The 26,914-nt window shown below is 47.2% G+C and overlaps 5 protein-coding genes across 5 annotated transcripts; 2 read left to right on the top strand and 3 right to left on the bottom strand.

Annotated features, from left to right (window-relative positions):
- Positions 1 to 338: 338 nt before the first annotated feature.
- On the top strand, positions 339 to 7,884 carry RhiXN_10286 (3-methyl-2-oxobutanoate hydroxymethyltransferase; the record flags this gene model as incomplete). Its single annotated transcript, XM_043330102.1, has 28 exons — positions 339 to 515; positions 570 to 714; positions 772 to 787; positions 841 to 896; positions 951 to 1,125; positions 1,177 to 1,251; positions 1,305 to 1,323; positions 1,364 to 1,762; positions 1,820 to 1,831; positions 1,887 to 1,958; positions 2,016 to 2,066; positions 2,122 to 2,269; positions 2,325 to 2,433; positions 2,483 to 2,789; positions 2,841 to 2,918; positions 2,975 to 2,996; positions 3,700 to 3,843; positions 3,897 to 4,035; positions 4,093 to 4,299; positions 4,373 to 4,422; positions 4,546 to 4,703; positions 4,772 to 4,862; positions 4,927 to 4,940; positions 4,999 to 5,132; positions 5,480 to 5,587; positions 5,647 to 5,793; positions 7,114 to 7,313; positions 7,364 to 7,884. The coding sequence occupies 28 exons, from the start codon at positions 339 to 341 to the stop codon at positions 7,882 to 7,884; spliced, it is 3,774 nt and encodes a 1,257-aa protein (XP_043184199.1).
- A 488-nt stretch (positions 7,885 to 8,372) lies between these two features.
- Positions 8,373 to 11,222, top strand: RhiXN_10285 (uncharacterized protein; the record flags this gene model as incomplete). The annotated part of the gene is made up of 9 exons (XM_043330101.1): positions 8,373 to 8,529; positions 8,577 to 8,687; positions 8,741 to 8,791; positions 8,843 to 9,006; positions 9,064 to 9,201; positions 9,251 to 9,640; positions 9,690 to 9,893; positions 9,947 to 10,748; positions 10,807 to 11,222. 9 exons carry the CDS (start codon positions 8,373 to 8,375, stop codon positions 11,220 to 11,222), a joined length of 2,433 nt encoding a protein of 810 aa, XP_043184198.1.
- A 235-nt stretch (positions 11,223 to 11,457) lies between these two features.
- On the bottom strand, positions 11,458 to 15,519 carry RhiXN_10284 (Transposase family tnp2; the record flags this gene model as incomplete). The annotated part of the gene is made up of 14 exons (XM_043330100.1): positions 11,458 to 11,568; positions 11,617 to 11,764; positions 11,816 to 12,221; positions 12,270 to 12,354; positions 12,469 to 13,074; positions 13,125 to 13,252; positions 13,324 to 13,465; positions 13,513 to 13,623; positions 13,664 to 13,716; positions 13,764 to 13,972; positions 14,030 to 14,265; positions 14,608 to 14,691; positions 14,742 to 14,953; positions 15,012 to 15,519. The coding sequence occupies 14 exons, from the start codon at positions 15,517 to 15,519 to the stop codon at positions 11,458 to 11,460; spliced, it is 3,039 nt and encodes a 1,012-aa protein (XP_043184197.1).
- A 1,316-nt stretch (positions 15,520 to 16,835) lies between these two features.
- RhiXN_10283 (peptidase C14) lies at positions 16,836 to 24,577 on the bottom strand (the record flags this gene model as incomplete). Its single annotated transcript, XM_043330099.1, has 18 exons — positions 16,836 to 17,065; positions 17,119 to 18,160; positions 18,217 to 19,179; positions 19,232 to 20,021; positions 20,068 to 20,768; positions 20,817 to 20,864; positions 20,911 to 21,049; positions 21,104 to 21,234; positions 21,290 to 21,499; positions 23,178 to 23,196; positions 23,248 to 23,364; positions 23,421 to 23,433; positions 23,482 to 23,542; positions 23,591 to 23,719; positions 23,802 to 24,092; positions 24,145 to 24,301; positions 24,374 to 24,460; positions 24,516 to 24,577. 18 exons carry the CDS (start codon positions 24,575 to 24,577, stop codon positions 16,836 to 16,838), a joined length of 5,190 nt encoding a protein of 1,729 aa, XP_043184196.1.
- Positions 24,578 to 25,510: 933 nt separating this feature from the next.
- RhiXN_10282 (uncharacterized protein) lies at positions 25,511 to 26,463 on the bottom strand (the record flags this gene model as incomplete). The annotated part of the gene is made up of 3 exons (XM_043330098.1): positions 25,511 to 25,955; positions 26,016 to 26,297; positions 26,354 to 26,463. The coding sequence occupies 3 exons, from the start codon at positions 26,461 to 26,463 to the stop codon at positions 25,511 to 25,513; spliced, it is 837 nt and encodes a 278-aa protein (XP_043184195.1).
- Positions 26,464 to 26,914: the final 451 nt, after the last annotated feature.

Raw genomic sequence — 26,914 nt, 5'->3', positions numbered from 1 at the left:
AAAAAGAAATTACTGCACAAACAATTCTTTACCAATAAACTTGGCATAGCACAAAATATCAGTGGAATGATATGTTCTGGCACAATCACTCGGCCTACACGGTGGATAAAATACCGTTAGGGATAACTAATGCAGAAAGCTATGGTTCTCTCTCTCACGAACAGCCACGATGAACACGAGCCTTGGTTGATTTGCTTCACATCTCTTTGTCAGGCTGGCAGTGACTCGGAGATACTTCTCAATCTGGGGCAGAGCTTTGCCCTAGCCAACTATACTGGATTGCCTGGCTACTTAAAATGCGTTGGGTATCGGTTTAGCTTGCTCCTTCACTGCTTGATATGCACTCCCAATTACTGTTCGCGCTTGGACTGTATTCGGCGTTGGCCACAGGGTCTCCATTACACCCTACACGATCCGACCCATGTGCTGCGATATCCAATTCAACTTGGGTCAAGCCCTCGGAGCTCCACTCTTGCTTTTCGTATTTCCCTTTTAATACTACACTGAGGGACAATGTAAGATGCCCTTTATTTCTTTGGTCATAGTTCTTATCGATATTTTTGGAATAGATCGTCGATGTCCTTAGTAAAACATTCGATCAATTCCATACCTCAACCAGGTTCCACCTGGATATGCCAGAGCCATACAAAGATATCACAATCGACATTCTGGGCGAGCTCCAGAGAATCAAACAGTCGATTTATTCATTAGATTGTAAGCTTCCTATTTGCGCTATCATATAGCACTGGTCATCCTCACTCATAATCCCAGTTGAGCTGCACCAAGAGTAAGTCCATGCGCAATCCACAGCCTCTCTCTGAGCTAACACGAGAACTTAAGCATCAGGACAATTAAGCGGCTCGGAGACGGACATGCCGGGTACAACAACTACTGCTGTAGGGACACTTACTCAAACCCTTCAATTGTCGCAGCTAACTTGATTGAATTAGACGATTCCCTGTTTATCACATACCTCCCATTCCCACTTGCAGTTCTCGCTCAGCCCGGTAATGAGGACATTCAAAACATTCACATCGTCCCCGAAGCCTCCGAAATCGTTAGGAAAGAGTTGGGGGTGGTGCACTCAATATCTGGCACTCGGCCCTGGGTCGAAATCTATCAGACGTATGCCCTGACATCTTATGCCCATTGAATTGATACTAATCTCCCTATTAGTTCGACGGTGCTCGATCGTTTCAATTCAAGGACAAGACCCATGGACCACGGTCGACGCTTACGCCGCAATCTCGGGTGGCTACCAATCAAAAACGACCCGCCAAAACAACTTTTTCTCTTCATACCAGATACCAGGTTATCGAATGGGTGATTTCGCTCAATCTGCATTGCCTATACGCGGGGATAGTCTATCGCTCACCCTGGTCCGAAACGGAAGTACGACCGAGGAAACGTACAACGTGCCTTACTTGTCCCGAAAGAGCGTGAAATTAGGAACTTTACCAACGCCAGCGAGTTGTGGGACAACAACTGCCAAGCCAAGGTATCGACCAATGGAAGATCCCTGGTCGATCGTATTAGTGTGGCGCAAGCAAAAACAACCTCACCCAAGGCGGGGATCGCCCATCTCTCGGAAGATCCTTACAGCGTCCCAGCGCGATTCCAAAGCGATCCGATATACCTCGAGTCCACCGTGGCCGTCGGCTCGCCGTCTCTAGCTTGGTCAACGACGGCCCACAATTCGACATCACGCTTCCCGAACACCTGGTCCCACGGGGAACGTGAGCGGCACGGGCGATATGCATTGGTTTGTCCTCGAGGATGGAAAGACGGCGGTATTGAGTTTGCTATCATTTTCGGGTAGCTTTTCAGGCAAGTGTTGACTTGTGGGCTCGATCCACTTCGGATCTTTGACTGGTATCCTACTCCAGCTTCAGCAGAATGCTCTCGACGGATTGGACGCGGTCAAATCCAAGGGGGCATCCAGGCTCTTGATTGACGTTGTGAGTTGCCCACCTATATCTAATCATAAACGCAAGAACCCATTTGTATATGCTTAGACCAATAATGGCGGTGGTACGATTTGTCTCGCATCATGGTTGCACCGTGTGGTGAGACATACATAAATCTACACGCACTTTCATATTCATTGATCAACTTTGTTAGCTTGCCGGACCCGAGCCTGGACTTGACTTTCAGCCTGGTATGAACGGTAGTGTTCGTGCACGGGAACTTCCGAGAAAAATAGTAAATTCCATTACGAGCGACAGAACTGGACTAGGCGCGCTGGAATTAATCGATTCATTTTATACGCGTGAGCCGTCTTTCCTAGTTATAAATATTATCCTAAGATCATCGTCTGCCAACAGCATCTGAATGGAAAGATGTCGACAACAAGACTTTCCCAGCGAATTACAACTGGCTCGAGCCTGGCCTCGATATACAAATTAATGGAATCGCTGATTTGTTCTCACAAAGGTAATCGTTGCCGTATTATTCCAGAAATTAATGTTAATATTGGGTTTAGGATCGGAGACACCTGTCTCCCGTTCCACTTGGACCCTCCGACGACCAGACCTTTCGAGTTTGAGAATATCGCAATTATGAGCAATGGAAGATGCGCTTCATCATGCAGCCTATTTAGTATTCTTATGCATACAAAGTATAATGTCAAAACGGTTGTGGTGGGTGGCAAGCCAGGAACCACTCAGCAATACTGCGGTGTCGTGGGTGGACAATCGTCCAACTTTGCTCAGATGGATTCCGAGCTGAAAACCTTTGGGTTGAAGAAAGAGCCGCTTTCCCCACCGGACTTCTTGACCATAGTTTCCAGGGTAGGCCGGTGCTCCCTCCAGTATATATCCCCCAATCTAACGTTAAAGCAGGTATTACCTGGAGACTGGCTTTCTCGCCTGCTGATTCAAGTACATTCGAAGAGTTCAAGTCGCATCCAGCTCAACATGGTAGGTTCGATTGGGTACAATCTCTTATCCACGCTTATAACTGCCCCTATCCCTAGTGTTCCCTCTTCTTCCCAGCACGTGAGATATCAATAGAAACTGGAGCTCAGATCACTGAGAATTTGTGTTGATAGCGTAAACAACCCCAAGGCGTTGTGGAGCGATGTTAGTAAGAGGTTATGGATGGACTAATGTGAATCCGTGCTGGAGAATGTTAAGTATATGCTTTTATCAGTCACCATGCTTGGGCTAGCTTTAAACAGAAGCCAATCTGGGCGACAAAGCATGCTCTTTGTGTATTTACTGGTGTACTACAGAGACGATGGTAACCCTACAAAATCAATATGATCGATAGCCAGTTAAACCCGGGTATCTGTCAACCGGTCACCTGGACGCATGATATGAGTTCTTAGAAGTCTTAATGGAAAGTGAAGATTCTGTTCTAATCTATATTCGGTAGTTCGAATAGTTCACTGAAGTTGGAAGGTTTGTCGCTAGCAGAACATTCCATCTTTATGCGCTTTTATTGGTAGCTCCACAAATGTTAGCCCCAATCAGCGTGTGGAGGCTGATGGTCCATAGTCATAACTTCCGCATAGTTTTCCCAAGCCCCTCGGGTGTATATATTCGACTTAATGGATGGTGCCGTATTCAAGCCTGCTTGCAAAACACCTCCCATCTCATTGGCCAACCATTATCCGTAACCCCGGACGAGTAATCTAATATGCTGTCCCTCATTTCTACGCTATTCTACCCGCTTGTGGTCACTTCCCTGCCCTCTTAGCTATACAGCGCTGGCGCAGCAAAGGGTACCAAAAATCACATGGTTTTCCATCCCCGAGGTCTTTCCCTATCGTCGGAAACGCCTTTTCGATTCCCTCAGGACCACAGCACATGGCATTTATGACGCTTGGAAAGCAGCTTAATAGTAAGCCAGGAGAGTCCAACATATACGCTAGCACTTAATATGATGTCGAATAGCGGATGTATTCCTCTTGAAAGCCTTTGGACAGTCCACCTTGGTGCTAAACTCCGCACAGGCGGCCTCAGAACTTCTCGATAAGCGTTCAGCAAAGTACTCCGACCGTAATATTGGGCCAATGCTCTCCGATCCTAGGCTGTGAGTAATCTTCATTACGTTTCCGGCGCACGTTGCTGATCTCGACAACTTGCATAGTATGGATTGGTCTGCCGGCGCTGCGACAGCAAGATACGGTGACCTATGGCGACACTATCGTCGAATGCTCAACAACTGGCTTAACGCGCGTGAGGTCGTTCAATTTCGCAACTTGCAGCAACATCAAGCTCGATTACTACTTCGACGTTTGCTTAAACTCTCGGAGCACTCCAAGCCATTTTATCAAGTTCGTGATGAATTCTTCTAGTAAGAGTCGATTGATAAACATATAAACATAATAGCTAAATAATAATTTGTCGTCACACTGATTTCTGTTTAGCGCCATGGCATCAACTATGTTCCGACTTGCATATGGATACCACCTACAGGGTCAATGACCTGTGGTTCCAAAGGGCCAGATTGGCAGTATATCACGCTAGCAAAGCACCACTGATGACCAGTATATCTATTCCCCATGACCCTCTATAAACTCGCTAACAATCTTAAACCAAGACTTCATCGTCAACGTGGCCCCCATTCTTGCCCATATTCCAGATTGGTTCCCAGGCGCTAGCTGGAAACGTGTTGCAAAAGAATGGAGAACGAATAAGCAGAAAGCCCTCGACGAGCCGTACGAGTGGGCAAAATCACAAGTGGTGCATCTCAGGATCGTTCGTCCTTCAGGGCCTGGCTGACGTGAACTCTAGGCAACAGGGGTTGCAGAACACTCCATACTCAGCGTTCTGCTTCAAACCATAAGCTGGTGTCGGATCTGAGCACTCAGGAGCGAGATAAACGGCTAAAGGAGCTAGCATTTGTAATTTATGCAGGTGAATCAAAACTTGTAAAAACGAGGAATCGAACCAGACAACTCACATCCATGTAACCCAACAGGAGGGACAGATACGGTACGTTCCTGCACTTGAGCCATCTTTGCTTGTTTCAATCCTGACCCAGCCGAACTAGTCCGCGAGCCTCTTGGTTAGCTTTGTAGCTGCTATGGTACAGAACCCCAGCGCTCAACTTCAAGCACAAAAAGAGCTGGATCATGTGTTAGGACCAGTTACTCTTCCAACTGTAACGGATAAAGAGCGTTTACCGTATGTGAGAAATTTGATTCAGGAAGTGATGCGCCTCTACCCAGTACTTCCATCAGGTACGAAGGAAATACGAAGGACACTAGTAGGGGTGTTCATACTCATATATAAATTTATCCTAGGATTTCCACATGCGTGCTTCGAGGACGATACCTACCGTGGGTGTAACGTATTAAAGGGTACAAATGTGTGAGTGATTACTCCTGCACTTCGAGTTAATATTACACTGATTCCGGTTATAATTAATCTTATTTAACCTTAACGGAACACATCTAACCAGAATCCCAAATACATGGTTTGGAGTCTATTTGCTTATATTATTATCCGACTAACAAAGTATACATGACCAGGGCAATGTCTCGTGACGAAGCTTATTATCCAGATCCCGAAGTGTTTGACCCTAACAGATACCTTGACCCAGAGATTCCACAAGTACCCGGGTTTGGATGGGGAAGGCGGTAAATACATTTGTATTAGCAGTTGACAAATATTTAGCTAATACTGAGTGTTGTCCTAGCAAATGCCCCGGGACCTATTTTGCAGACAACTCGGCATTCATCTCAATTGCATCACTGCTATCAGTTTTCACCTTCTCAAAGAAGCTGAGCGCAGATGGGCATCAGATAGAGCCATCAATTGAGCAGAAAAGCAACTCCCTAGTACTGTAAGTAAGATGTACGCTTGTCTAACTGCCTCTACAGTAACCAGCGCGTATCCTAGCGAGTTTGAGCCGTTTGATTTCAAATTTGAACCCCGCTCAGAAAAGCATCGTCAACTGATACTTGAGGGTATAAATTGAGGTGCCGTGAATGCATTTATGGTTGGAGAGCTCAATGATTCCCTGTAAATAACCCAACTTCAATCAAAACAAATAACATCACGATTTTTGTTTGACCATAGATTCTGGGATTGGGCAGCTTTGGGCCCTACTTGTATGTCTGTCGTGGGTCCCGATAACCATCGCAATACTAATCAAATGATCTCTATTTACAGATGGATACGTATACAAGTGAATAATCTGCCTTATATGAACTTTACGGGGAATGGAGCCGGAGCACAAGTAAGTGGAGTTTTGCGACGGAGCCCGTGCAGGCCGCAAAACTTATACTGGGCCGTTTCAGGCCGGGTCTCACGGTTTATCCTTTTCCGCGTGTGTATATCCCATTTGCAATACATAGTCCGGCGCTTGCGCCGTCGTTTCCCTTCCATCCGCACCACATCCATCGCGAGCCCACCATCACTCGCAGCACCATTCACTCGTGTTTCCCCGTTTTTTCTGTAAGTCCCGCCCACCCACACCTCTGTCTGCAGACGACTGGGTTCGGCCGCCCACCCAGCTCGCTCGGTGGCGCGGCCCCGGTGGCTCCCCGGTTCGGCGTTCCGCCTCTCCGGCCCCCATCCTGCTTCGCCCGCCGGTCCCGGTCGTTCTGTCCTCCTCACTATCTTAGTTTATCTCCCTTCCCATCTTGCTGTGCCGGCCAAAGGCCAAGTAACCCCTCTAAAGCTTAATAATCATGCCTTGTCAGACTGTTAACGTCAATTTAACCGCTAAATTACTGGTATGACATTGATTACACTACTGGAAGAGATTCACACCACTTACATCATGCTATCGTTTCAACCCAATAAAACTTGTGACATCCTGTGGTCTCGCCCAACAAGTGCAGGAACCTTATTGAATCCGCAAACGGTGCTTATGTACCCCTCTGGAAAATGTGCCAGAGCCCGCAAGCCCAGTGTAAGACCACAATTTTCGAGAAGCTTAAACGAGACATGTTGAAATATGAGTATCATAACTCAAATACCTTTATGCGTGCCCACGCGACGCGCTTGGACTTGTTTGTATTGCTTGCATATATGCTCGCCAAAACTTTGCTTGTAAAGCCTCAGTTTGCTATATCACAGTCAAAGTCAAGGCATAATACTCTTTTTCTGTTATTTTTTTATATCGTCTCACAGTACTTGTAAATACATTTACATGTAGCTCCGACTTTCTTGCACTTTCAGCAGGCGAAGCTGCGACTTACATAAACCGGCTTGCCATATCTACTGCGACACAGGAATATAACCGCTCGATGTTAACTTTCACTTCACCGACTGTCTTGGGTTTGGCGAGACAGCAGGCTCGAACTTTCTTCTCACGAAGATGGATGAGTTTATGGTCCGAGGTAAAGGAGATTGCCTGTAAGTGCTTTGTTTCTTATTCTCATATGTACACTTCATGTATCATGTAGCGCGTAAAAAGGTTACAATCCAAAATCTCCGCTCTCTCAAACAAAAGGGGACACCAATCACAACGCTTACGGCCTATGGTTATCCTAGCGGAGTGCGGTGCGAGCGTGCGGATATTGATATCACATTCGTTGGAGACAGCTTGGCCCAGGTAGCCCTTGGCTACGACGCGACGACACGCCTGACACTCGACGAGATGATTCACCATGTCCGCGCCGTCGCCCGAGGGTCTCATTCTTCGTTCTTATTAGCAGATATGCCTTTCGGAACTTACCATGCTTCAGTAGAGGACGCCATCCGTCCTGCTGTACGGCTAGTTCGTGAGGGTGGTGCCGAGGGGGTCAAACTTGAGGGGAGACAAGAAGTCGCGCCTATCATCAAGGCACTAACAAGCATCGAGATACCAGCCATGGCACAGGTTGGATTACTTCCGCAGCGATACGCTGCGTTATCCGGGTACCGAGTTCAGGGAAAGAATGTTGCGAGCGCAATCGAACTACTTCAAGCAGTGAATGAATGGTAGAATGCTGGCGCGTTTCACAGCACTTCAGCTGTTTTTTTTCTGAGGCTGGGCTGGCCGGTTGGACTTAGGAAAGGGTCAAGTCGGACTTAGATAAGATGTAGATCACTCGCAGATTAGATTCAATAGATCAGGCAAGGCCAGGTTCAGAATGACACCGGTTATCTGGCCCAATCTTAGACTGATCTGACTCTTGTCGTACAGATTAGACATTTGAACGCCGCCGCTCGCCCGCGCACATTGTATCAGTTTAATCCACTGCATATATTCGCATATATTTGTATATTACACAATCTTTCCTAATTTAGTCCCCATGTAAATCCCTTCGCTAAATCAGGACGCCTTTATGCTTCATTTTGCCGTGTGCGCGTTGTTTGTACCTATATTCAAATGAAAACATTTGGATAGCGCGACCCGCCCTTCAGCTTCTCCCTCCCACCACGACCACTTAGTTCGACTCGCGCTTGTGTTCTATTTAAATCACAAAAATTATGTCAGCGTCAAAAGCAGTGCGGAAGAGAACGTTTCATCCCCCGTGCGTACCGCCTCCTAATCCCGGCGGCTTGGATTGGGGGAGAGGCATTAAGCATGGGCGCTCACAGAGCCTTTCTCGGGCTGTATATGGTCCTGCGCCGCCTCGGGATACTCGTGAGTGAAATGTATGCTATTGAAATCAACGCTCACCAAAGTTCCAGACCCTCGTGCTAACTCTGTATACCCCACGCCTGAGTCTTCTGCGTGGAGGCCTATGGTAGACATACCTTCGCCACGCGGTATTCCCTTGCGTGCGCCGGACGTTTCAAGTGGTAAGTACAAATGGAACAAACTATGGGCGGCGTTTGCTCACCTTGCGTCATAGCAACACGCTCACAAGCAGTGGAGGAGTCTTACCTGAGCGACTTGGAGGAAGGTAAAGTGGCCAAAGTACTAAATAACGGCGCAGTACTCACGATGTATGCAGGATCTGATTCAAGCTCAGACTCGGACTCAAGCAGGAAAGATTCCGACTCGGGGGGCGAAGATTCCGGTCCGGATAAATTGGCTAGCGGGAGCGAGGATGAAGAATACGAAGGAGGGGGGAGAATGAGAATGAGAATGGGGGTGTTCCCCCTGCTGCTACGCAAAGTGAGAAAGCATGTTGATAATTTCACAACTTACTGATATATCGTTGACGTAGAAAAGCAAAATCAAAAGTTATCAGCGGCTCGAAGAAAGGTAAAGGTGAAGGCGGAAGGATCGAAACTTATGACTCGCTCGACAATCAAACCAAAGATAATGTCGATCGAGCTGCTCTCCCAAGCGGAGAGGAGTGTCGCAATGGTCAGTGTTTAATTACCTGTGATTTTTCGGACAACTCACTTAGTATTAGACTCATACGCGCAACTCAATCATGAGCCTGTGCGGTGGGAAGAAACAGATTAAATCATTAGCCGAACTCGAGCTCCGATATCAACCAGACAACGAACCGTTGTGGGTAGACGAGGCCGGCATTGTTGCAATGCACCCAGACCGTTCGTTCGAAGACAATATGCGTGGTTTTGGGCACCTTTTCGACGACATTGTGACCGATTCTTCACGCATGGCTCCTTCCCAGCAGTCGTTCTTGTCAACAGTTGATTTGTCCGTCTTTCGCTCCTGTTTAAATGCAGGTGTGTTTACAACGTTCAAGGATACCTGGAAGGCGATTCAAGACGGGACCGGAGATGAGCGGGAAAAGAAGAAGAGGGCAAACTCGCGCAGATCATCAAGGAAGACAACGGTGAGTATATATTAACTCAAGATGATATAGCGGCTTACCTTTGCTAAAGAAAGCTGTAAATCGTCGTAATGCCCTTGAAAATACTGAGCTTGTATTTGATAATTTCCAGTTCCTTGTTGACGTCGGCTTTCAGTCGTCAGATTCCTCGGAAAAAGAATCGAGCGATGGAGAATGTGGAATGGTAAAGAACAAGGCAAGGAGCAAGAGGAAGAAGGCAAAGACGGTGAAAGAACATAGCTACCGGAGTGAAAAGGTGATTCGTGAAGATTTTTTCTGAAAGCTAATTATAAGCTGACTTTAAAATAGGCCACTCAGATCCTTGGCGCGCTGGATGTCAAATATGGATTAATGAAGAAACGAAGCGGCAACTCGCAATATGAGGTAGTCAAATACGTGAAGACGGACTCGGCAGTTCCAAAGCTCAGGACAAAGAACCTCAAGATTTCGAAATGGGCTATTCGCCAGGAGTGGTTCGATGCAAATCCCAAACTTGAGCAAAAGTCCCGGGGGCTCATTGATAGCACAAAGAACGTAATGCCCCAGGAGGACATTGTCAAGGTACTTTTGCATGAATACAAGCTGGATCCAAGGGAGTATGTAGACGCACCTCAGCACTCTGCTCTCAAGACCAGCCAACCTTTACCCGTTCAGCCCTCTGTACCTGGTCAGCCCAATATACGCGCCCCAATTCGACCTGACCCAATATCGGGCCTGACTTTGCCCAACAAAACTTCTATGCTACCCAATCAGCCATTTGTACCGGACTCTGCCCCTGGACATGGAGCTGTGATTGTGGCTCCCGCCTCAGGCACTCGGTCATCTATTACCACCCAACCTCTTGCACCCATCCAGCCTTCCCCTCCAATCTCACCTAGTGCGCCTCTTGTAGCTTGTGACCAGCCGCTGCAAGCCCCAACTAATGTTGGTATCCCATTCAACTTGGATCGCATGCAGCCTGACGGTCAAAACTCCCATCGTGCCAATAACATCCAACTTGATTTTGCCAACTTGAACGGCGATTTGAGTGTTGATTATATGGATTTTGGAGCATACGTACCTGACTTGCGGTACGAACGCAACGGAGTATGGCTCTCTAATCCCCAAGGCGGTGAGTGTGACATAAAACATTGGGTTATAAGGTTGGGACTCAGCTCTGCGCTTATTAGGCCATAACAATCTTGTTGTCCCAGAGAATACATACTTGCATTCCCAGCAGTCGCGCCCTGGGCAGATGTATCCTTGTCAACCATATTCCAACCAGCCCTATCCCAACCTCAACCGGTTGTATCCAACGTATCCAATGACCGGACAAGGGGAGTTTGGATCAAACACAGAGCAGAGTGTGGTGGGATTAGCCGACGGAAACCCTTCGAAGACAAAGTCAAGAAAAGAAAAGATAGGGAAGTCAGGGAGAAATAAATCAAAAATGGTCAAGTCAAGCAATGCTTGCAAGCGCAAGTCCAATGGTAGGGTGGTCAAGGATGAAAGCGACGAAGTGGAGCCAGTCGCTGGTCCATCAAATACACCGGCCAACTTTTCTAGTGTTAAGAAAGTAAGGTTGACCGGTCTTGTAGGAAAGTAGACTCACAGCATGGCTACCTATATATACCCGTTTCCATAATTGTGTTTCCTTCATTCCCGCATCCACTTTCGGTTGCCTCTCCACGTTTTGGATATTCTAACTGTACGTGTTCCCAATAAAAATAGTACAAAATTCTGGACCTGTATTTACGGCTATACCTATAAATAAAATGATGTTAATTTGAACATAAAAGAAAATCTGGTATCGTACCTATGTAGTGTTGCAAACAATAATGTTACAGGCTAGTCCTCATCCATATTATCAAACTCGTCGTTATTTCCCTCATCTTCGTCCTCACCCCCTGGTCATGGTTGTTGTAACCTTCGACCAAGTCTTCCGGGTGTGTCTGAAAATAATAAGTAATATAAAGTTGGATAAACTAAATCAAATTTACCTTGATCATAGCAAATGTGAGAGTGTAACGTCCGTACAACATTTGAATATTGGACATTGCAAAAACGCCGGTGAATGCAGAGAGTGGTACTGGCTCGACTGGGGCAAATTGCCTGTACTCCCAAGCCTGGATCTGAAGCAATTCGTCCCTACGTACCTTTGGTGAGAGTTTTTCACCCACATATAAGATAAATACTTACCAGTGATCCCAAGGAAAGACAGGCTGCTGGACAGGAAGGATGAAGCGGCGTACCATAGCACCAACAAATGTAAAATCTTGATCACCAACTGCTACAGTTGTTGCGTAGATCCCCTTGATGATTACAGGTTTGCGATCATAGATAAATCCAAAGCGAGAGTTGTACCCGCGTGAGTGATGTGCCGAGCCGTAGCGAACACTGTATCGATGAAAATGGGAATACATGACAGTTGAGTTTGTAGGTGAGATGTAAATGCCGTTGGGAGGGCGCACACCAGGACCATAAAAACGAGCGTTGTTGAAGGGGTAATGGTTGTTGCAGAACTCTATCATATGGGGGTAGTATGAAGAGTGTGCATCATTGTGAAAGCTGATTTTGGCTGATACAGTTGCAAGTCGAATATGCTCTGGACAACTACATTAGGTTGCATGAGCACCATAATTGATATACTGACCTTGGCCACGAAATGGTGCCTGCCCTGCAAGCACGGCATCAAGCATCTCACGCTGGATCTCATGCTCAGGACCGTTTCGCATTGCCTTGAGGAGTGTATTAGTTGTCATGTATCATCGGCAGTTGGCTCTTCGATTGATTGCATTATCTTCACCTAATTATGGGTTAATACATGATATAATGCAGTGAATTTAACCTACATATCGATAACACTCAGCCCGGCGTAGAAACCCCTTGGCCATTGTTGCCTCAAGGACTCCCTGTCCATGTCCATTAGTATTGACGTTAATAAGCATGCGATTCACGCGTTCAAAGGCCAGAACACGTGTCCCATACACACTACCGTATTTAAGCAGGAAAGGGCGGAGGTGGGTAGCGGCATGGAAAATTGGTGGTAAGTTAATGTTCATTTTGGCAAAGGTGGTTGCAATAAGTTTGAACAACGGAGTAAAGGTGTCAATTTGCTGCCTTGAGAGCCAATGTTGAGTCACGACGGCGTGTGCAACACAATAGCGAAGTATGTTGGCAAAGTAATCCCTTGGATTACGAGAGGGAAAGCAGTCTCCAAGTTCGGGGACATTATCTAGCTCGCCCTGATCCATATCATGAACATGGCGGCGGCGGCGCAAGAGACGTCGAGCATTTGCTTGTTGCTGCTTGAAATGTCTTGTATTCTGGCCGCCGCGAGGTATTTCGTTCTCCGGGATTGAGTTGCCAACCCTCCAAGCCTCAAAAAGGGCGGCTGGAAGGACAACAAGGAGCGTATTCCATTGTTCAGCTTTGGTATGGCCACCAATCCTTGAAAGCTACGAGATAAAATAAATAGATAAATAATAGGTGTTGATTAAAAACTCACTTTAGTTGGTAAACGACCACAGAAGTGAGGAAAATAACAACAACGCATAAACGCGTCAAATCTTGCCTCAGGGATTTCGCTTGAAGGCTGTTGGCGATATCGTTTACGAAGCATGCCGAGTTTGTAAACTATTTTTATTATGGCCGGGGTTATACCAAGATCAAACAAGTGCATTGAGTCGGGGGGGCATATATCAAACGAGTAGAACCCAGGGATTTGGTCGAAAATGGTGAAAGTCGTGCCTGTTTGCTGCCGTATTTCCTCGCGGCAAATAGGATTGGGTTTGCGCTGCCACTCGTGCTTAGCTTGCAGGTGCTCATGAGGATCTTGTAATTCATACTCTATGAGAAAGTATTAGACTGTAATATCTGTATAATTAAACTCTTACCTGCAGTGCGGTATCCTCGTGCTTCACCAAGGAGACACTGTCACATTTTGCAGTACGGGCAGTGATTGTGCTCGGCGGTAGCTCCAACATGCCCGATACACTTGATACGAGCTATCCAGTCCATCAGAAGAACCAATAATTTTGCGTATACCCGGCGTTGTTCTGTCTGGCCAGTCACCAAGTTGTAGACCGGTAAATCCATCCCTATGGATTACATTGAATATAAAACACAAAATAATATAAACACTTACCATTCATCAATTCAATCAGATCGTTGACAAGCGGCTCAAGCATCTGGCTCAACGCGTACCCCTTTGGTTCCTTTGGACCCGGCATTACTATGACCAGAATAATATTCTTGATCATATGTTGAAGATAAAATGGTAAGTTATTGACAATGATATATACTCCAGTAACAGAGTAATTACCGCCGGCTGCAAACTTGCCATGTGCCTGGTATCTAGAAAGAAACGTAAATTCAGTGATAAAGACAAAAAAGACCACACAATGTTCATACCCATCTGAGTTGAGCCCAAGGCTTATTCCATAGGGTAGACAAACTAAGGAGAGTGGCGCCTTGCCAGTAGGTTCGTCGATGTACTCTTGGAGCACCCCATCCCACCGTTGCCGTAAGCCGACTTCTTGATTACGCCACCCCGAGGCTTGAGAAATGTTGCCAAATTTATCGTCCGGACCCATTTCGTGAAACCACTCTTCTGGGTCAATCGGAGGCGGGACGTTCTCTTCAATCGGCTCGTCCCCATCAAGTCGCCAATGTTGCATGAAACGTGCGATTCCAGGCCGAGAAAGGAGTCAACCAAGTGCTTTGGGAAGCGAGTTATAAGGGAAGGATTTACTTGGTGTATGTTTCTGCTTGCCGGTCGCCAATTTGGTTTCGGTATATAAGACGCCTGGGCATTGATCCTCACCAACGCGTCTTATACATTGGGGAGTGCGGAGATTCTCCAGCTGCTCCATGGTGTATCGTTTCCCGCAGTCTGGGTCTGGACATACGGGAAATATCGTGATGAGGTTGGCAAAGTCAAGCCCAAGGCGGCGTTCAAGTGATCAAAGAGTTGTCGGCATTTTATGTACTTGAACAGCAAAGTCGGCGGGGAAAGCACCCCCTTGAAGGTCCGCAAGGGCCAGCAGCAAGGACTTATGAGACTCGAGAATTGCCTGGATCGAGTCCTGAGTAACACCGGCAAACGCATATTGAATCCACGTACGCAAATAAATATTGCGTAGGATAGGATGCTCGTTAAGCGCGGGCATCCCTTGTGCGTCGCCATCGTCCCAGGCTCCTCAGGTGGTCCTGGCTCGCCTTCAGGATCCACTTGAATAGGGGGCCCATCCTTGTTCTCAGCGTCCGGGTCTCCGTTTGGGTCTTGCGGTCCTTCAGGATCCTCTTCCTCCTCCTCATTCTCTTCATCCTCCTTATCTTTGTCGTTTGCATTCACCATCACCTAGGTCTGCCGGGTCCTTTAATGCATGCCAACCTTCTCCTAGATAAAAGGCAGGGGGCGTCGCAATCCGGAAACCGGCAAGACCCTTGCCAAAGAGTTCGGCGTCATTTTCAGGGTTGGTCGGCTTAAGTACAAAGTACTCAGGTGAGTAGTCGGGGTAATCAGAGTCTGAGTTGTTAGAACTGGAGTCGGCAGTAATGGACTCGCGGTTGAAGGAAACAATTTTGGACCTAGCTCTTGGCAACTCTGATAAGCAAGGACCAAGAAGACCCAAGCAAGAGCGAGTTGAAGACCGAGAGCGCAACCAAGACATAGGCCGAGATGTAGGTCGAGGCCAAGAAATAAGTTCCAAGGGAAACGCAGAGTGCGGTCCCAGACCAGAGTTTGTACGCGACGGAGACAGCGGCCGAGACTGAAGGTAAGAATCGGAGCCAAACTGTGGTTGAGATGCGGGCTCAGAGCAAGGGTATTCGAGGAGTGGGTTGTCTGGGTGTGTTGGGTTTGAGGTACTAGGGCCGCCCATATCAATGTTGTTGGCCATGGGGATGTTGTCAGCAAGCCTGCCGCGTGCGCCAGCCTCTTGATGCCTACCCCATCGTCTGTGGTGAGTTGCAATTGTTGAAGGGTCCCAAGGAATTGTTTCAACCCTGTGGCACCTTGTACAATTGCATGGTCTTAGCTCTTCATAGAATCCTAACCCTTTCTTGGTCTAAGATAATCGAATTAATTTCGATTTTTGTTGAGCTTCAAACTTTGTGTACCCACCCTGCGAGCCCTTCCAAGTGCATTTCCAGTAAAATTGTTACTGTTCATTATCGGGAGTGTTGTCTGTCAGCCTGTGGAATGTCGCAAGGTGGTGGGAATCTCTAAGTCAACGCGACCAAGTCGGTCGATCCTTGCGCGCCCGTATTTGCAATGGACCCTGGCGATCGATCCCCTATTCTAAGTCTTATCTATCCACAGTCTGAATCTTATCTTTGCTGGTGGCGTCTTACCGGGTCCCTCGCTTGGTCTGGGCCTGACTCTTATCTTATCTAAGTCCGACCTGACCCTTTCTTAAGTCCAACCGGTCAGCCCAGCCTCAGAAAAAAAACGGCTGAAGTGCTGTGTTTGCGATTGTTCTAGAAGCGGTTCCGCATCCTCTTGCGACGCATATCAGTCAGCAACTATACATACCTACTATTGGCATCGGTGCAGGGCCTGGGTGCGATGGACATGTGCTTGTTCAAGACGATGCGTTGGACATATGTTCAGGTCACAAAGCCAAATTCGTACAGAAGTTCGCGGAGATCGGGTCCACCGCAACAGAGGGCGCCAATGCGTTTGCCAAGGCAGTTAGGGAAAGAAGTTTCCCATCCTTGGATGCGGAGTCGTATGGCATGGACTCTGAAGAATGGGTGAAGTTTGCCCAGCACGAACATATTCAAGCAGTCAGAGGTTGACATAGTGAATGATATGTTGCTCATGGTATACTATTCCATATTACATTAGTGGGTGATAACGAGAGACAAAAGTGCCCTGTCTGCAGTCTGTTCAGAATTTAAACCTGACCTTGTTGATTACTTCGCTTGCGAGAAGCTTGGTGCTGGAAACAGACGAGTTATTTTCACTTGGATGTCGGCAACTTGTTTTCGCTTTGTAATGTTGATTTGTCCGAGCTGGGTAAACAATTAATTCGTGGTACTATCACGATTGTTCGAGGAGACTGAACACAGGTGATGTCGAAATACGTGCAAACATAAAGGGGGCGAACAAACGCGCAGTATCGAGTGTTGGTTACAATAGTGACCTTCTATATAGATATCAACAAGTAGACACTAAATGCTTCGAGCGCAGGACTCTTGGGCACGTTGGATGCTAACACTCCGTCCACCTATCTCCTATATTCCATCCGTCCGTGTTTAGAATGAAGCCCCCTTGTTCAGCGATAATCGAGGAGGTTGGCGGAAGTGCCAGGTAGGTGCGGAGGTCTGATGGCACCCATACCAGCCGCCGACCATGTGAGTCCACCACCCAGCCATCACCGTCCAGAGACGAAAGATGGGATAGATGAGAGTCAGAAGCGGAAGCAGCTACTCCAGCATTGTCTACAAAAATGCATGAGGGGATAAAAGAGAAGAGAGGAAAGAGAGGAACGCACTAGCTCCTATAGATGTATCCTCTTGTAAAGGTGTCCCCAGGAACGATAAGTCCCAGAATCGGATGGTGCAATCTTCCGAACATGACACGAGGTGCGAGCCATCGGGCGAGAACTGGATGCACTCCACGCCACTGGTATGTCCCTTGAGAGGACCGTATATAAGTTTACCGTTCTGCGAGTCCCACACGCGCACAGTATGATCGTCAGACCCAGATGCAACGTAAAGACCGTTAGGTGAGAACGACACGGAGGAAACCAAGGCACTATGAACGCCACCACTCTCGCCGCAAGCAATAACCTGCTCCCCTGTCTCCGCATCCCATATTTTCACTGATTCGTCATACGACCCCGAGACGAGGTGCGTCCCATCCGGGGAGAACTCCACCGAAGAAACACAGGACTTGTGGGCGTCGATTGGGCCAACGAGCGTGGTACCGCTATGTCGGTCAAGTATCGCTATGTTGTCATCGATCGAGCCACAGGCAACCCGATGGCCATCAGAGGAGATCCCAACTGACAGAATCGGGCCAGCTCTGTTGAATAGTTGCCCCACTTGTTGGCCGGTGTTCACATCCCATATTCGGACAGTGCAGTCATACGACCCTGAGACGACGACCGTGCTGTCGGGTGAGAATCGCACACAGTTCACAAAATCGTCATGCCCCTCCATTGGTCCGTGCATGTCTTGTCCCGTCAGTCCATTCCAGATTCTCAGTGTGGTTCCTGAACCAGACGCAATGTACCGATCATCGCCTGAGTAGTCGATAGATGAAACACCCCTATCATGGCCATGCAGTGGTCCGAGCACCAGTTGACTAGTCGCCACATCCCATACATGTATCGACCCATCTTTTAAGCCAGATACAACCCTTGTACCGCTATGAGAGTATCGGATGGAGCAGATAGGCAAGGGCATAGATGGGGTAGTCGTAACGGCATCAGGAGTGTGGAGGTCTGTATATTCCATACCCGTACGGTGCCGTCTTCTGAGCAAGAAAATAGGTGAGTGCTTTCGGGAGAAAATATGATCGAATTGATGCAGCTGGTGTGTCCTTCCAGCGGTCCAAGCACTGTGTGGCCGGTATGCGTCTCATATACTCGGATTGTTCTGTCGGATGATCCCGAGGCAATCAAAGCGCCATTGTGCGAAAACGCAACGCAGGATACACCGTTAGAATGTCCTGTGAGTGGTCCTAACACTGTCTTCCCAGTTTGTGGATCCCACACTCGGATCGTTTTATCAGACGAGCCCGAGGCAACGCGTGAGTCAGTAAGACAGTAGCACACTGACCAGACTGAAGCAATATGACCCTCAAAGGGTGTACAAACCGGTTGGCCTGCCTGCACATCCCACACTCGGACAATCTTGTCTTTCGATCCAGATACAAGATACAGACCGTCGGAAGAAAACATGACTGAGGTGACAAATGTAGTATGACCTCTGAGTGGACCATGGCTGCTGACCTCTTGCCCCAATGTGCAGATATATACCTCTCCCTTCCTCAGACCGCAGGCGACATGAGACCCATCAGGAGAAAATGCCAGTGATCGACCGCCGGACATGCCATCAGGAAGCAGTTCTGTGACTGTGCCTTCATTGGCAGTATCCCACAGATATGGGGCGCCATCAGAAGTACAAAAGGCTACCTTGGAGCCATCGGGAGATATCGCAACGTAGTAGACATTCTTTGTGCGCTCTTCAGTGAGGTTGAGCATACTCTCGCCCGTGGTCGTATCGTACAGATTGATGCTGTCTGCACTAGGTGCTGCAAGTCGTCTTCCATCTCTTGAAAGACCAATTGACATCACGCCTGAGGTGGAGGCCTTCCAGGTGGCTATGGGTGCCCGTCGTCGACGATCGATCGCTGTTCCTGTCGGCTGTACAAGTCCGGATATTCTTGGCATGTATGCTGCCGAGAGTGGCCGAGATCGAGGCCAGAATGGCAGCATGGAAGCGTAGATGTGTGGAGTGCTTTGGGACAAGGGATGGTTGGCATAGGTCGATACGAACTGGGAGGCATCGTGTGCTAGCTTTGTCATGTGTTCAGGTACGTTCCGTTGCTGTATTGAAGCTGGATTAGCGTGTCGAATTACGACAAAGCTCACAACTTACGATACACCAATTCTCGACGCTCTGTATGATCGGTGTCGCATAACGCATGTTCTTTGTCAGATTCATCACTTCCATCCACATTAGCAACTTTGATTCAAAGAAGCCCCCAACCAGCTCAGTAAGACTACCACTTTCTTCGCCAAGACTCAGGTGGGCGGTCCAGTAGCGACATGCATATACTAGGCCGGGTGAGATTGATTGGGCGACCCGTTGATCGAGGTCGTCGACCTGCTTGTCCAGCAAGAATGAAGAAGGTAATCTACATATGTTGAACCTTGGCTTGGTAGCATCAATGAGTTTTAAACACGCTTCTGCCATCGTTGTGTTCCAGGTGTTTAGGTTGCAGTAATAGTGATTGGACCGGTCTTGCGAAAGTATGAAGTCGGGAAATGAAGCATGTAAAGTGGTTACCAGTCTGGTCTTTTTTGTTACGTTCAGTACCGATCGAAGGGGACCTAATAGGGCATCCACCTCCTCAACACTATCCAACCTTAACAGCCCTGCCATAGCGTCCAGTGACATTGGCTCTCTTATGCACACAACCATTTCAAGTATGGCCCTAATTGTTCGCCGGTTCGCCTTAGTCAGTTCAGACTCCTTGAAGACATTATCCAGAATAGTCTTATAAAGCTCGTCGATTGTACGTTCGTCTCCGTTCCCCATCGAAGTAGATCCTGAGTCAATGACCACCTTGACCGCTTTGCTGAACGTTTGTATTTTATATGCGTTTTTGATGTAACGGCAGACGGTAGACGCGTAGATAAAAGACACCCCGCAGCGATCGATGATACTGGTCCACTCCGAGTCTTTCAATGGGACCCCTTTTAGCTCCTCACGCATATGTTCCGATGTCAGCCTTCACGGTGTTTGAGTCTAGGTTATGCAATACAAGTCGAGCCTCGTCCTGCCCGTTCGGTCGTCCAGTCATTTTTTCTGTAATTTCTCGCTCCGGGCGGCTGGATAGAAGAAATCGGATGGGAAGCCTGTGAGTGGTCGACAGGAGCAGTTCCAGTATTTGCTCGATGGCTGTTACACTCTCGCATTCGTCCAGGGCGTCAATAACCACGATAAGATCCTTCGGAAGGGATATCTCCACGGCCTTTAATGGGTCGATAATAAGCTTCTGGTACTGGATGCTCAGTGGTCGAGTATGGGCATCGCAATCTTCTTCAAGGACTTTGGCTAGTGCGCATTGGAAGGGACGCGAGAAACTGGCAAGTTGGGATGCAATAGATGGGATGATGTGCTGGACTTGACGACATCCTGGAATTACTCTTGAACAAAAGAAACTGGCCCCCAGTTGATTAGACTTGTCAAGCCTGCTACACACAGTGTATGCAATCGTCGTCTTTCCTGTACCGGCCATTCCGTTCATCCAACATATCTTTCCGGCTCCTGGGACACTTGCCCATTCGATCAGCTCGTTGAGTTCTGCTTCTCGGGTTCCTGAAGTACAGCTTCCTCTTTGGACATCCAAGGATTCGGCGGAGTTGTATATTGCGGACGTATAGAGTAACATTCTGTTCAGTTGTGACTCCTTGACTATGCATCAGAGCAGAGCCTTTGACTCTACATTTGCACATACTAATGTATGTTTGTGGATGGCCTCCAGGGCACCCATACTCGCGTTGAGCTATTGAACATTGGTCATGATGATATATCGTCCTGCCAAGACTTACCGCGATCCTCCGCAGATGACCATCAATACAGCGGTAGCATTCCATTATTCCGTCAGATCCTTCCATGACATCCATCAGCCGTCTTCCTGTCTTATTTGCCTGTTTGTTGGCTACTCTCTTTGCTTCTTCTATGATTTCGCTACAGCTTGCGTAAGCGACGCTATCGTACTGAGAATTGAATTTATATACTCACTCTCGAATCCGCTTTACACTCTTTGTTATTATAAGCCCTGTCGGTTGCTCGATATGGTCCTTTAGATTTTGTAATATCTCCTTCAGCCTGCTACCCGATTCTTTATATTCCTTGTCTTCCTTGCATGCGTCCTGTTCAAGCGTTGATGGCATTTGATAGAGCTTTTGACGAGAACAGGGTTCGTACCTCGTATATGTCCAGAAGCCCCTTGAGTCCGCTAATCGCTGACTTGAGTGGACCGAACGCATCAGTACTCGACTCGAGGATCGTAAGAAGGGCCCTGATTGCGGCCCAAGTATCCGAGGGCTTTTCTATAGCGGTATTGGGAGACATAGATCGATCAGAGCCAACAACGTGCGAGCTATCCTCAGTAGATGCGGTCGAAAGCGGAGTAAGCTGAGTAGACTCAGATAAAAGTATCACAGAAGGGGAGGTACTATCGTCTTTAGATCCCATGCCCGCGCGCCTTTGAAACTTGTTTTTTGAGAGTCTAAGTGACTCGTCGAGGCTCATCATGAATGGCATTATGCCACATTGCGATTGTGTATCACTCATGTGTTTGAGCGCCAAGAGCCAAATGCATCCGCTCAGTTGTGCCCATGCCCTCGGTTATCACGTGCTTTGGAACTACGGCTGATTGCTGTATATTTTGGGTCTTTAACGGGTGCATACGGGTACTGGCCGCGGTTTCAAATGCTGTGAACTATCTTTACCTATTACAAATTACTCAATAGAACTAGAGGGAGGCAAGTTTACATATGGGTTATGATTAAAGAAATAGGCAAGAACACCAAAATCAAGCCATCGCACCTACCTGCCCATTATACCCCCTGCTGCCCACCTCTTTTGAGTTGTGTTTGACGGACTTCTTAGAAGATCATAGCATTAATTGAACGTGTAATGAAATTCTTCCCTTTTCTATCATATGGCAAAGAAAGCGTTTGACTAAGTCCAGTTCGAGAACTTCCTCTAAATGTTCGAATTGACAAGATTAACGTCGTCTCAAGTCAGCGAAGGTGGGGGATCTGGTGACTGACTTGAGACACCAAACCTCTCAGTCTGACTGAGGAAGATATACTGAAATTGTTGTTTTCAGGTCGTATAATAAGCCCGCAATACTTGGGAAGCTTAAGCGAGACAATCGTGATGGTCTTACTTACAACTACAAACTCCTCAATAACTATCATCTGGCGAGCTCCTGCGGATTCAATGGAATGTGTAAGGTTGTAGAATTCGTACGGTAACTGTAACGTTAGTAATCAAATGTAATAACAACCTTGCGTGAATCAATACGAGTGAGACGATAGTAAACCAGAGCTTAGAGTCAAGCGAATTGGCTATCGAAGTCAATCGAATTAAAAGTATTAAAGTACAAAGTCGTCTCTCTACCTGCTAACTATCGATAGGTCTTTTTATATGTTTTCTACACGGGTATTCTGCTGTCGCATATACCTGCGTGTAGTTTCATTCAGTCTTATTCCGATTCTTGGCCTAGCACTTGTGCTAAGGCTTTATTTCATTATATCTTATCATTAACGTCCGCAGCTACTGCGGGCTTGTTTGTTACTGCGGTATGAATATATTATGTATTTCATTTCTCTTTATGGTGTGTAAGGTTCGGGGGCCTCGGGGCCGTGTCCCAGGGTCACGTGTTCCTTACAGAATGGCGATATGCTTAAAACGCGATCTTGCGTTTGCTTTTCAAGAAATTAAACCTCGTAAGTACAAGGAACTCAGCAAGGGTACAGACACCCTCCTACATCATTTACAGATGTACATCGACAGGAGTATGCACAGATGAAAGACGGAAAGACGGGTATTGAATACTTACCCTGAGAAGATAAAAAAATTTAAAAGCATGCCATTATAAGGAATAGGCCGGGACTGTGTCTAATTATAAAGCCGCGTAGGGGTACTAAACAAACTAGGATCGGGCCCACACTCCAGCATAGATTTACACTGAGTCTCGCATTGCTCGATCACTAGGGATTTGGCAAGCTGCCATCACACCCAGAATCCCTATTGTTGCCAACACAAACCAAACCAGGCTTCCACCTAGGAGATCTTTTTGCACCGAAATGGCAAATAGGGTGCTATTAAATACCAATTAATGGCTATATGCATATTTGACCAAGTAGACTTACGTAGCGGCAGCAGGGCCAAGTGCGCGGGATGCACTCGCAACCATTTGAGCCAGGCCATTAACTACTCCTAAGGAACGACGATTGGGTGCGGAGCGATTAACCAAGAGCATGTTGCACCTAATTTTAAGTCCAAATTAATATCAGCTTTAGATAATGCTTCGACCAGAGCTTACACAAAAACAACTCCTGCAATGCATCGTATGCTAAGCATGATAGACGCGCCAAAGTACGCACCCTTCTTTCCTGCAGCAAGAGCCATCGCATGAGCGAGCGGAAACGTGATTACGCTCACAACCTATAAAAGTGTGAGTATCCGGTGGAAGTAGATGAGAATCAAGCCAACCTGCATTGCCATCCCAAATTTGTAAAGAGTTACTACTCCGACCCAGCGCTCAATGGGCGGGAAGACTATTATTGCGACTATTGTAGTCAATAGTCCAGAAGCAGCAAGCGTGATGCCAATCTCTGATGTCTGATATGTTTCTATTATTAGCGTGACCTCGCGGAGAGTAACCAGTGAAGAAAAGTCTTCAAGGCAATAGAAAGTCACTCACGGTAAAGCCAATCCCGCCAAGCTTTGCGGGTGTATACAACCATAGTACACACACCGCGTTAAGTGATACTGATATTAAAGCCATGAATGCGTATGAAACAAGCACCCTCCGCACAGCAGTGCTTGTTAGGATATCACGCATCGAAGGAATTGGTTCATCGATTTGATGAGGTGTTGAGCTGCTGTCATTGGAAAATCGAGCTTCGATTTCGCGTGGTACTTCTCGTGGTATTGGTCGGTACTCGGCTGACAGTATTGATGATCTTGAAGGACGTTTGGCTTTGATGAGGGTCTGCAGTATCCATGTCAATTACAAGCGACGGTTACATCAAGACAGCGCAGACTTCTTCGAAAAAGAATATCCCAGCAATGAGTCCAATTGTTGACAATCCAGAGCCAACAATGCATGGTAGTAGAAACGGGTACTGTCGTAGAAGTTCGTAATCAAATGCCGATGGATAGCGCTCGGCCGGATGGGATAAGAAGCCGCCGAGTGTCGGTCTATTGGGGTTGTGAATATTTAGTGTCAGTTACACAATGAATTATATGAGCAGGTAGAAATAATTGGTTCACGCTATGAGAGACCCTATGGACCAACAAAGCGGCAAGTAAGCAAACGCTGCACCTTGGTTCGTTTCATCCGTGATCTCCGCGAGTGCGCTGCAAAACGGTCCCATACTTAACACCTAGGATCACAGGTTTAAGTACACCTTACCTTTTAATGACAGCAACATTCCCGCTAAGAGCGCCGCTTAGTGCACGAGAGGCGATCATCATAGGGAAAGACTTGCTAGTCCCAAAGAGGATAGTTGAACCAATTACCCCACACAAACCCAATATAAGTACAGGTCGGCGACCTATTCGATCCGAAAGAGAACCCCAAAAACAGACTGACATGAAAGGGCAATGACGTCAAGATACTTGGTTAAATTCACGACATGAGCTAGTGATACTTACCAGTGCAGAATTGTGCCAAGGCAAAAACACCTTCAATAAATCCTGAGTAATATCCGATAGCTTTGGGATCATTCGTGACTCCGACTTCTTCAATCATCTAGCAGCGTCAACGCGAGGAATTCAGAGGAAATCTCGAAAAACTGAATAACCCGCTGTGCCTACCTGACTGACGAAAGGAAATATCTACTTTGAGCATAAGTATACCATGATGTAGTATGCTGTTTGTGTAGAACTTACTACTGAAAACGACACAGGCTCCGCAAACCTCATTAGACAAAGTACAATCAGCTGCTTTAGGGGTAATGGTGTTCTCTTCGATTTGTGCGCAACTCTTTCATCGCTAAAATCCTCTTTTTCTACGCTACCATCGCGCCTTGATCTCCTGCCAACATCGAGTAATGTGAACCTGAGAAACTTCATGTAGAGGGACTAAAAGATCCAACATCCCGTTGTCAACGGAAGTTAATGTCGTAGATGTGTCAGTTTGGCAGGAGACCCTGAGGCGGGGCCTGATCACACCTTGTGTGCACTGTATTTCAATTCCTAGGGCCTAGGCACACCCAAAGCGAATACGGTTGATATCGTAAAAGGACGCATACACACCCTGGCAATATGATTCAGATAGCAGTATTTGATGCGTATTATAGTATTGTTCAAGATTGATATTCTTCTTCATGAATACAGAAATACTTCGTATACAAAGATGATAAAACAATTGTGCCCGCACGTCGCAACTTGCCCCGAATAAGTTCCCTACAGCTTCGGATGCGAGTGCTCAGGAATAGGAAGGCAACACCACTCGGCTTCAGCGCCTTGTTGAGCCTGCCGGCCGAATCCTAGACTGGTTACAACTAGGGGGGGCTTGTTCGAGGTAAGTGCTTCGCTACGTTGGTTCTTCGATTCGTATGACTCGGTGTAGATCGGCAATTTCTCGATCTTGGAGCACGTCGGATCTCCAACTGAGTTAAAGATCGTGGACCGCTTTGCTCGTGGCCGGAATGAAATACGCCGGTTCTTTGGTAGCGCAAGTTCGGGACAGACCTCGTTGGGTGTAGTCACGCTCCAGGCGCGATAGTGATGTACCTTTTCGCGCAGGATAAGTCCAATGATAATGTTCAGACATGCAACAGCAAAGAGAATGAATGCTGAGATAAGCGGAAAGGTCGGGATACGGTGTGAGAGAATCAATGTACTGAGTCTGAGAGAATGTTGCGTGAGCTCTTATGCACGAGACAACTTATTGGGAATTGGTACCTACAGAGCCTGTATCAGACCAAGAATACCTACGCCATACTCGTGTCCCAGAATCGGGACAAATTTGATAAAAAAGCTGTGTGGCCATCCGAGTTCGGCGAGAATAAGAAGTATGCACTGCAAAATAATTAATAATCGGCTGAGAATGGCGAAAAAGCCTCCTCCTGGCTGAAGAGGGACAGTTGACCAAGGCATATAGGCCTGCCCAATGTTTGGATTTCTTTCCAGTTCGTTAGACTGTGATTTGACCCGGAGGTCGATTTCACGGCAGAGGGCGTTGGCGTCCCTGTAGGATATTCTCTTTGGTCAGGGTACCTAGACATTGTAAAATATTTTTTTTACCTAACCATAATCACAATGCTCGACGAGATAACAAGAATGAGTGCGGCGATAGACAAGGCACGGACGACATTGAGACCAAACCAGCGCAGACTTGGTCCAGAGAATATCATATTTATGCTGATTTCAATGATAGCGCAAGGACAGACGAGTTGTTAGGGGCGCCAGCGCCGGTAAAGCCAGTGTAACACCAGCGAGAAACACGAAGATACGGATAGTGGAGGGTAACTAGAAGGCCAACTCGTCCAAGAGATGAAGGCAACCGACTAAATAGAACCCGTCGAACGTTATAGCCGCTGAACAATCAATGCTCAAATTCGCTCCGAACAAAAGCTGATAACTTATCAGCAGTGATTCGCGGTCACGTGGGCGTTTATTGCTTTGTCTTGTTGTTATGAACTATTTTTGGTAAGTTGTTTCTCCTCGCGTTCTCACCTCATTTATTTATATTACGTCCAGTCGCCAAAAACTTAGATAGAGAAGCTGGGAAATGACCCTCGAAGGCCAGGATGGGTCCGTTTTACGCACTGTGAGTCCAGTAATGGTTAGTGCATACACGTGAAA

The sequence above is a fragment of the Rhizoctonia solani genome, chromosome 11, assembly GCF_016906535.1.
Source record: "Rhizoctonia solani chromosome 11, complete sequence".
In the NCBI taxonomy this organism is placed as follows: Eukaryota; Fungi; Basidiomycota; class Agaricomycetes; order Cantharellales; family Ceratobasidiaceae; genus Rhizoctonia; species Rhizoctonia solani.
The sequence above is the reverse complement of the archived record's forward strand: the minus strand, read 5'-3'. Positions and strand labels throughout refer to the sequence as shown.